The sequence below is a fragment of the Hydractinia symbiolongicarpus genome, chromosome 12, assembly GCF_029227915.1.
Source record: "Hydractinia symbiolongicarpus strain clone_291-10 chromosome 12, HSymV2.1, whole genome shotgun sequence".
Classification (NCBI taxonomy): domain Eukaryota; kingdom Metazoa; phylum Cnidaria; class Hydrozoa; order Anthoathecata; family Hydractiniidae; genus Hydractinia; species Hydractinia symbiolongicarpus.
Window position 1 is genome coordinate 18,863,887 of NC_079886.1, and position 10,323 is coordinate 18,874,209.

Here is a 10,323-nt window from a genome sequence, read left to right on the forward strand (position 1 = left end):
TTGTATTGTATTAACATAGACTGGTCACGTGAAAAAATACCAATCAAATTTTCCGAGAACTCGAATAAACATAAACATTCGAAAATACTCAACAGTGGGGTAATAATTCAAAATGTCAAACCGTCTTAGAATGAAACCGTTTCATCTTTATATCAAAAACCTACAGCGCTGGGTTTGAGGTTGATCAAAAATCAACTTTTGCATTGTGAACCTTAGTGAAAGTTCTGCAATTTAGAGTTGTTAATGAAACTAGGTCGACAACAAACAGTGCGGCGAAAATGTGTTACAGGTTACAACGAGTTATTTCCCTACGTAGTCTATTCACACTTGTATATCCAGATAGTCTGTGAATGGAAAACAGCTCGAAAAGTATAGATCCAGAGCAGTGTAGTATCACGTTGGCTGTCACAAAACGTAAACACACTGCAAAGATTCTTTAGTCTTTTAAAAAGATTTCACCATCACGTAAATTGCATATCCTTCCCAAGTATTTTCATCTTCTTTTAGATTTTGCATAATACGCACGAAAAACAAAAAATAATTATGTTCTACTGGACTCTTTTTATCTTAAGCGCTCTTCATGTCGGATAAATGTTTTGATCACTTGCCGGATTTTCTCTCATACCCTGTCTTTGCCTTGCACTATCTCCATCTTAAGCAAATTTACCTTGCTCTTGTGAGTTTAAGATAGAGAGAGTTCATAGTAATATAATAAACCAGTTATTAGGCCGTCGAAAATGCACGGAAATCGAGAAAAATGCCTCATATTTGTTATTTGTAGCCTTAAGATTTTGTGCGTATGTAGCACGAGCTGCTTTTATCCGAGAGAAAAAACATGGATATTATTATAGAAAGTCATCGTTTACCGCCCGTCCTTTATATAGACTAGTCGTTAGCCCGTGGATAAATTCACGGGTTCGCCCGTTCTTTATATATCGTATTTCGTGTTTTCGCAGAGTGATGTTTTTCTTGCGGACAGAATACGGCTATTATTAATATAGAGATTAAGGTAGTGATGCAAATACGGATAGTGTAGTTAAAAAATAAAACGAGTAAAATTAATTTTAAATAAGTCATATTTACTCATTAAAAAGTAATAAATTCTAAATTTACAGTCATAAGGATTTCACTTCACGTACATAAAAAGGGTTTGAGGTCAAATTTCTTTGTTAAAAATATTGACTAAATGGTCAAACTTGTTGTTAGTTCAGGCGCAAGATAAATTTTAACAGGACAATACTCCTCAGAGATGCTTAGGATATGTTTACACGCAAAAAGTTTAAGATGCGCAAGACAGGTCACATTTTATTTTATTTTTTCACGAAACTAAACAGACAACAAACAAAATATATTCTGAAAAGAAGAAATTTCTGGAAAACTACTATTTAAGAGGGTAAAATGTGACCAGGCTGACCATATTCTTATTGGTTGATTCTAAGTCGAGGTTTTCTCAGAGAGATTTTGTGTCAATTGATGAATTTGGTTGGGAGATTTGCAATGAGGCATTGTTTGCGTCTAAGCTTTCGTACGAAAGAAACTGAATTTTGATATTCTCGAAAAATGCTTAGTTTACTAGGCTAGCATTATGCATGACAAAATAACAAAAATGGTCTACAAATGTCACGTTCTCCTAAGCTTGTCGTTACTAAAAATTAGTACCGCAAAATGATATTTTACTTGAAATCAAAGATGTACGAAAGTAAACACGCTTGCAGCAGCAGTCGAACTTTAAATAAATTTTGAAAAATATTTCCCAACTGAATATCCAAATTTCATAGTTCTGTTATTTGTACACTTCCAGTTTTACTTTTTTCATTTCGAGTGAGCAGCTTCGGTGACGGCTGAAATTTGAATGTTAATAAAATACACAATGGCGCTCTTTTTATTTGCTCTGTTGTCATGGAGTCGTGTAAACACTAATGTCAACACTTTACGCAATATAAAGAAAAGTAAATGACTTGGAAATGTGAAGAAAGATGAGACAAATATAGTACTCACTTTGGTTTGCACAGAAGTTGTCGAAGGTCTATAAAATAATCAATATGAATAAATAAACACATTAGATTCTGTTTGGGAAAGAGGATCAGACGATCTTAAACAATACCCTATGGTAAGCTACTACTTCTACCATTTTTTTTTAATTTTTTTTAGCTGTGAAGAGGTCTACTATAACGACTGGTCGCTAACTCGTGGCTAAAATCAACGGCCCACGCTACACAATCTTCTCATCAGAGTTTTACCCGCATACACTTAGTCAAGGGTAGCGACCTGGCTACCATTTTAAGCAGAATACTCAAGCTCGACCCCAGCACCTTTTACCGTGGTGGCGAAAAGAACGATCAAAAAGCGCAGTGTCGTCAAGAAGCAAATAATCCTAACAAAGAGGTTCCAGAATACTGTTATTATTAATATAGAGAAAAAAAATAAAAATAAAAAATAAAATTGAGCATGCTGAAAATAAATAAATAATACTTCTTTAATTACGAACTCGCAAGGGGCAAGGAAGTTTCTTCGAGAAAGAATGTTAGGGAAATAAGCAGCAAGGTGCCAAAAAAGGTTTTTTAAAATAAGGAAATGTTGACTGAGAGTATATCGTACTCTTCAGGATATAATGACAATGACAGAAAAGTAAAAATATAAGATTGGACTAATACTACCTTTTATTGGTCCCAGCTTTCACAGGAACGCTTTGTGTTCTTGGTAGATTCATTTGTTCAACACTTGACTGATGTACAAGCGGAGAGTTTGAAGCAAGAGGTTTTCTTGACTTCTTATTATGAGGAGAAGAAGCAGGCGAATTTCGTTTTGAAAAGACATCGTCAACAGATACATTAGATTCTGTTCTGTTTGCGCGGTTAACGTCTATACAGGTGGAGGTTTTACGCAGATCGTCAGACGTGACACTGGCGGTGGTTGTGGACCCAATTAACGCAGTCGTTGTCATGGAATAGCGATTAGATTTTGATCTCCACACGTTTGCACCTATAATGAGCAAATTTATTGTTATCAAAATTTTTCTGTTTTATTTCATCCAAACCGAGAGTCTAATCTTATACCTAATACTTAATTAAATCACATCTTGGAGGGGCATAAGGCCGTTAAGTCATTTCCCGCCAATGGGTCATAACCACAGCTTTTAGGCGGAAATAATGTTTTCGCGAAATAACAATATATGTTAAATAATGTTTTCGCGAAATAACAATTTATGTTTAATATATTGAGCCCTCTGTAACACACAATCTTTTGGTAAATCTTTTCTAATGTCAACGAATATAAGCTAAAATTAAAAGCTGCAACTCGTACCGTAGAACAACTGCGGCTTTAATACTCGCATTTGTTCAATTCGATTGGTTCCCTGATCTCCATCGTCATAATGCACGTAATATTTTTTTCCATCAATTTTTGTTATGCGGCCAGGGAGGAGAGCAGATAATCCGGACCAATGAGCAATGACACGCGTTCCTACGTCGAGTTCTTCCAGTTTTGGATCCATATCATACACTAAGGCTGTTTCATCAGTCCTAAAGTAGACGAAGGTCGCTAAGTGAAAGGCTGTTATTGAAGTCGTTACTGAATAGTATCGTCCATGCATATAACAAAACATTTTGTGATAATTAAAGTATCTGATTTGTTAAATTCATTTGGATTATTAAGAATGAGTGTGCGTGCGTGGAATATACTTAGAAAATATTGATTTTGGTTTTGTCAGAATTTAATAAAATCTTTGCTTACCGATCGTGAATTATAGTATCGCCATTTTCAAATTTGATATGAACTTTATCTTTCAGTGCTGTAACCTCTCCTTTGTAATAATCGCCGTTAATCGCTCGTGCCCAAACAATCGCACCATATCGAATGTAACCTTTAAATTAAGAAAAAGAAAAAACTTTAGCATACAAAAACTGCTTTTTAACGAGGAAAAATGTATGCAAATGTTACTAACCAATAGTTGACCTCTGAGTTATTCTTTCACTTCTTGTTCTAAAACAAACGATGTGAAGAATGCATTAACCCTTTCACTCCCAGATTGCCACAGGGTTGGTAATCTTGGTTACAATTTTGAAGAAACTATATCTCTATATCTAGGGACGCAGTGAAACTTGTGAAATACTTTTTTCCAAAATGCACGACTTTCCCGGACAGAAATAGTTAAAATGGTGGTATCTAGTACTGTGTTTTATAAAAGATTGCTTCAGAAAGAGTTTTCACAGTGCAAAACATCACTGGAGCTGAAACACTGCTGTTTGTATGAAGAAAATCGGGAATTAGTTTTTTGCAGAACAAAAATATTTACCTTTTGAAAAGCAATGTTCGTCTCGTATTAACAGCATCTTCTTTTTTGACTTGCGATAACGTTCGCCCTCTGTAAGATATGACAATATTACATGAACAGCATTTATAGAAGCAACGAAGTAGCGAACAAGCGAAGTAGCGAACGAACGAACGAACGAACGAACGAACGAACGAACGAGCAAGCGAACGAACGAACGAACGAGCGAAGTAACGAACGAACGAACGAACGAGGGAAGTAACGAACAAACGAACAAACAAACGAACGAACGAACGAGTAAACCCACCTGTATGTGAATGTTGAACTGCGTCTTAGTGGTGCAAATGTTTTCTTTTTTGGTGCTTCTGAAGTAGCAAGTAATCTAAATGACACAAAACAAATTGTTTTTAACAGTGTCATATACATTGCCATATGAAACATTAGAAATTTAAAATCTAATAATCTGTTTAATTTTGTCATTCTTTTGAAGGAGTGGAGAAGAGAATTTTGCCAACTTACCTGAAGAACGTGTGGTACTCGATTGCACATTTCCACAGATGTTTACTTGCTCGAGGAGTTGGTAACACATAACGCAGTTCATGTTTTTCATGCTATAAATATCAATAAACACTTTTCGCTTTCATAAAAAATCTGTAACATGAACATTCGGCTGTGACAAAATGGAGTAATATATCATCTTAAACTCACATTAATTTCATTGGCAATGATATCTAACAAAAATTCGGATTGTTGAAATTTTATATCTGCAATGCTTTTCCTAAAAAAATAGAATAAAAAAACTGCAACTAAAAATAAAACAGCCAAGAAAAAAAGAGAAAAGGAGAGAAGAGGAGAGGAACTAACGATAGAATAAACAACAACACCAACAAGTACAAAAAACAACACAAACATACCAAAAATAGGATCCTTTCTCCATATCACCTTCCATGATCACGATAGCTTGTGGAGTTAAACATATCTTGTAGTCTCTATTATCTGAACCCTGTGTGAAGAAGATATTCTAACTACGTACAGCGTAAACTAATGAATGGAGACCAGTTAAGGATTTGAAAACATAGACTTAGTTTTTTTCGAAAGGTTCGCAATCTTCTGGCAGAAATTTAATTAAGGATGTTACAAATTGTAAACTAATGTCCAAGAGATAAAATCAAATTAAATTTAAAAGAAAGAAATATAAAAAGAGACACTGACTGATGAAGTATGAGCCAGTAAGTTCACTTGACTTACTTTAACAGCATGCCTGTCCATTCCATAATACCTGAGTCTGCAAGCGATCGCGAGATATTCCTTCTCGCATTCTGCAGGATTTTTTCCACTGAAAATGAAAAATGGTTTTAATCATTAACTCGCATATTATTGAATGGGTACTTTGAGAAAACACAGAAATATAGACGAAATGACGTTCAAAACATTTCCGAATTATTACCTGACATAGGTTAGGTACAGGTACATGTTAGGTACATGTTTTCCTTTGTCAAAATTATCATTATTAAAACACTTACCATAAAGTACGATGTTTTCTTTCAATACTACGATCTAAGTCTTCATTCTAAATAAGTAATTACAAATAGGTACTAACATAGATACTCTCAAATACTAATATGGATACTCTCAGATACTAATATGGATACTCTCAGATACTAATATGGATACTATCAGATGCTAATGTGGATACTATCAGATGCTAAAATGGTTACTCCAAAATAGATGCTATCAGATGGTAACATGAATATCTCAGATGCTAAAATTGATGTTATCAGATGTTAAAATGGGTACTATCAGATGCTAAAATGGTTACTCCAAAATAGATGCTATCAGATGGTAACATGAATGCTCTCAGATGCTAAAATTAATGTTATCAGATGTTAAAATGGGTACTCTCAGATGCTAAAATTGATGCTATCAGATGCTAATATGTATACTTCCAGATGTTAACATGGTTACTATCAGATGCTTTATAGGATACTCTCAGATGCTACAATGGATGATATCAGATGCTAAAATTGATACTCTAAGGTGGTAACATGGATGCTCTCAGATGCTAAAATGAATGTTATCAGATGCTAAAATTAATACTAACAGATACTAATATGGATAATCTTAGATGCTAAAATTGATACTAACATGTGCTAATAATACAGATGCTAACATTACACTGTCAGATGCTGAAAAGCATACTAAGGAATGGTGAAATAGGTGCTACAAGCTAACACGATGAGATACTATTTTAACAAGTCCGAATAACTCATAAACTATTTTTAAGGTTTAACGATTTCACATTAGGCGACTGTATTTCGAGCCTGAGATGTTCGAAATTAGTTCATGTTTGTATTCACTCAAAAGCTCTTTTCCAAAATATGCAAATTTAATTGCTTTCATCAATTTAATCTAGAGAATCTCGGGCGTCATTGGGAGTTACAGCTATTGAAAACTATATTACCCACAAATACGAGCCGTAGCGAATGAGTTAAACTTCTTTGATCATTGAAGGGATCTATCAAATTCAAGTTTACCTGATCTGGGAATAGTTTAAACTCTGACACATAATTTCCGATATGCAAGGTGTTATCGTAATCTCCCAGTTCCGCTGAAATATAATCAAGTTTGCGAAAATTAGAACCAAATAAATAGCAAAGGTGATTTAATTTAAAATAGAGGAAAAGAAAAAAGCGCAGCAAATGCGATAGTCAAATAATTTTAAAATTAGAGAAAACATGCCAAATTAACCAAATGGTTAATTTATCTTGCTCTCTCAATACAAGGAAACAGTGGCTAAATTTCCCCCCAAACATAATTTTTTGAGAAAACAGTTGTTAGTCGTCATCTATTATCACGACTCACATTGAATGGCCAGACCACCTAATTCAATGGATTGTTTTGAAGTTGGACGAAATCTACAATAAACAAGAAATACAGAATAACATATTTTATCTAGTTAACACCTATCCTACCTATCCTACCAAAACCTTCCTCTAAAAACGCCTTTCGTTGTGCGAGAAGCTAATAAGAGGAAGTACAGTATTCAAATGAAATTCTGAAAAACAAGTAAACAAACAATGAGAAAAAAAAAAAGTAAGATACCTTCCCCGCAATATATCTTGCTTTATTTGTAGAAAAAATTGGTACCTAGACATAAAATTATCCATACGTTTTCACTTCGCAGCAGTTCTAAAAACATACAAATTTAAACAGACCACATACCTAGTAAGTTCTTCGTGTAGTGTTTGAGGATTTGGTGCATAAAATTTCACTCGAAAATGTAGTGTGTATGGGGGTCCAACTAAAATAGAAAAAAATAAAGATTTTCGTGCGTACTTGTAAACTAACAAAGTTTTAATATTTGATAATAATTAAACTGTAGCTATTGACAAGCTAGTAAAACATTTCCACTGTGTCCATACCATTGTTACTGGTTGCAAACTTCTACAAACACTTTGGCGTTTTTTGTCACGGAAAAATTTTTGTAGGCTATCGTATTTTTTCAAAGTGGCCGAACCTAGTAACATCGGAAGATTATCGGATGTTGGTACAAAGGTGTGACGCGATTGTTGAAATACAAACAGACTGGTGCGCACAGAATGACAATTTTACGTCGACTAGGCCTATTCGAATTTTATGGTTTTTTTGTGTTTTTAAAGCACTGCCAGTCAGTCCAGCATGCATTGTTTTGGATGACAGTGATATCTTCCAAAACAGTGACATATTTTTATAAAATTGGTTACTACATAATTTTTTACCAAATTTTTTGTGATTACGAATTCTTTATTTTTATATTAAGCACAATATGAATTCAAAAATGGTCTACACATCCTTAACGAATTTGAACAAAATAATTGCCATTGATAAGGCTGTCCATCTAATGTTTACCAGTCAATACTGCACACTGAAGAAGAAGTCCTTTGAATTGATATGTTGGTGACTGTAAAACTTGTTAACAAAAGAGAAATAACTTACTGACAACTTGTCGTTTTATCTTTTTCATTGGATCAAGCCAATGCTAAAAATAACCAAAATATTAATCAAAATATCAGGATATTTAGTTCTGAAGTAATGTCTGTAACATTTTACAAAATACTGATTTACGTTTAGTAATGGATATTTTTCAACTATAAGTTCTTTTTCATACTGGTATAGTTAAAAAAGTAACACAATTCTGTTTCCTGTTTACGATATATCTTCTGGTAAAATTAAAGTCGCTTTAGAGAAAGAGGAAATCTTACTGGAACTTGTTTAGTATCCATGAACTGTAACGCAAAGTAATCTTTCTCCACCAAATCCAAATGCATCAGAACTCTTCGAAGAAGCTCACTTCCTAAGGCACCTTTCTAAAGAAAAAAGTAGATTCGTTCATGACATGCTGGACAAGAAGACATGGACAATACACAACAACAAAAGCTATGTTACACTTAATAGGTAGTTATTGTTACTTTTAGTTCACAGTATAATACAAAGAAAATTCATGCATTAAATATTCATAGATATAGTGTGCTGATTTGCACTGGTAACTCCTGAATAGAGTGTAATGAATTTCACTGGTACTCGAATTAGCACAAAAGATTTACATTTCAATGTTAATTCTGATATTATAAATCTATTTTTCCGCCATAACATTCATTTCACAGAAAACTTAACGATTTTTAGTTAGTTTCTCAACTAACATGTGTCCATATAAAGAACAGTATACTGTATCTGATACGCGGTTCTATTTTTTGCGACATGATGATCTTGTAGATGGTTATAACTTGTAAGCAATATATATGTTTTAGAAAGGAAATTATCTTCAAAAATATTGAATTTCTTAACAAAATGAACATTGTCACTTTACTCTCGGCGGAAAAAATACTTTACAAAGTTTGTTAGAAAATTTTTTTACATCATTTTATTATCATAAGCAATTTAACTCAATCAAGTGAAAGACAAGAACTTCATACCTTTAAATTAACTGATATATCTGTACCATCGAGCAACATCACCTTGCATGGTAATTTATTCTTTACATCTACAGGTTGTGGTGTGTGAGATTTGGTTTTCCTTCGAAATGTTGTTCGTAAGGTTCTTCGTAATCCATCAAATACCATTTTGGATTTTCACATGAATGATTGTGTAGGAAGTATTTGAAACAGGACCTGTTTAAATACAATTGGAATCTGAAGATGAATGTACATAGATGGAATACCAGTTTTGTGGAAAAAATTTTCATACGGACACTATGAACACATAATCAGGAAGAATATATACTAATATCGCTTGAAAAAATATTGTAAAACACATTATCAAAATTAAATTATAGATTCATAGCAATTTTTTTTTCTCTGACACGAAAAAACCCCCAAAATCTCGCGAAATAAAACATAAAACACAAAAACTTGTTATAAATATTTTATCGACTTCAATTTAAAATCTTTCCATGACGCTTGCAAGGCAGAAGACTTTTGTTACAGTTATTAAAACTTCAATTACCGTAAACGGTTGCATCATTAAAAACTAATTATAATAATTAGTGAACAATAGCTACTCCATAAAAAAACCGATGACTACATCGAAATAAAAACTACCCGATGTTGCGTTGGACTGGAAACACGAAATTTCTTATTTCCTCAAAATGCACGAGTGTTTTATGGTGGGAGATCAGAAATATGTTAAAGATATGATTTTTTCTAATAACTAATGGACAGTTTTTTTTTCCTGTCTCATATTTTGTTCATTGTCATATCCACTGCCCTTTCCTGCAAAAATAGAAATGGCTAGAAGGAAGGGTGTGACACCGGTGTTAATGAGTGTAGTTGATAATTCAATCTACAAGAATAGCAAATAATAAATCTCTCTGCTATCATGAATGATGTTATTTCTTTTCACGCATATATGTAACTTGAAATTTTGGCTGCAAAATTCCACAACTTTTGATTAGAACAGGAAGAAAGTAAAAAGTGGTTTGGCAGTGATTTTTATAAATGACCAATTATATAAAAACTGGTTGGTTAGCTGCTAAAACTTGAAGGAAATTCCAAGACTAATCTTTTTTTCTGGACAAC

At 33.4% G+C, this 10,323-nt stretch overlaps 1 protein-coding gene across 1 annotated transcript; it reads right to left on the bottom strand.

The window, feature by feature from the left end:
• Nucleotides 1–1,058: 1,058 nt before the first annotated feature.
• On the bottom strand, nucleotides 1,059–9,443 carry LOC130622719 (band 4.1-like protein 5). The gene is made up of 20 exons (XM_057438216.1): nucleotides 9,223–9,443; nucleotides 8,512–8,616; nucleotides 8,246–8,288; nucleotides 7,493–7,571; nucleotides 7,373–7,417; nucleotides 7,133–7,185; nucleotides 6,805–6,878; nucleotides 5,794–5,840; nucleotides 5,519–5,606; nucleotides 5,185–5,273; nucleotides 4,979–5,048; nucleotides 4,790–4,881; nucleotides 4,578–4,652; nucleotides 4,295–4,363; nucleotides 3,944–3,981; nucleotides 3,733–3,862; nucleotides 3,304–3,521; nucleotides 2,658–2,982; nucleotides 1,999–2,026; nucleotides 1,059–1,841 (listed from the first exon to the last, which is right to left on the bottom strand). The coding sequence occupies exons 1-20, from the start codon at nucleotides 9,367–9,369 to the stop codon at nucleotides 1,773–1,775; spliced, it is 1,884 nt and encodes a 627-aa protein (XP_057294199.1). The 5' UTR covers nucleotides 9,370–9,443; the 3' UTR covers nucleotides 1,059–1,772.
• Between the last annotated feature and the right edge of the window lie 880 nt (nucleotides 9,444–10,323).

What these genes read in the sequence shown, in the direction of transcription:
- LOC130622719 (XM_057438216.1), bottom strand. Translation starts at nt 9,369, where the DNA reads ATGGTATTTGATGGATTACGAAGAACCTTACGAACAACATTTCGAAGG. An exon ending in CTACACGAAGAACTTACTAG is followed by an intron (nt 7,418 to 7,492) that starts GTATGTGGTCTG and finishes TTTTATGTCTAG; the next exon opens with GTACCAATTTTTTCTACAAA. An exon ending in CAAGATATATTGCGGGGAAG is followed by an intron (nt 7,186 to 7,372) that starts GTATCTTACTTT and finishes TGTTTATTGTAG; the next exon opens with ATTTCGTCCAACTTCAAAAC.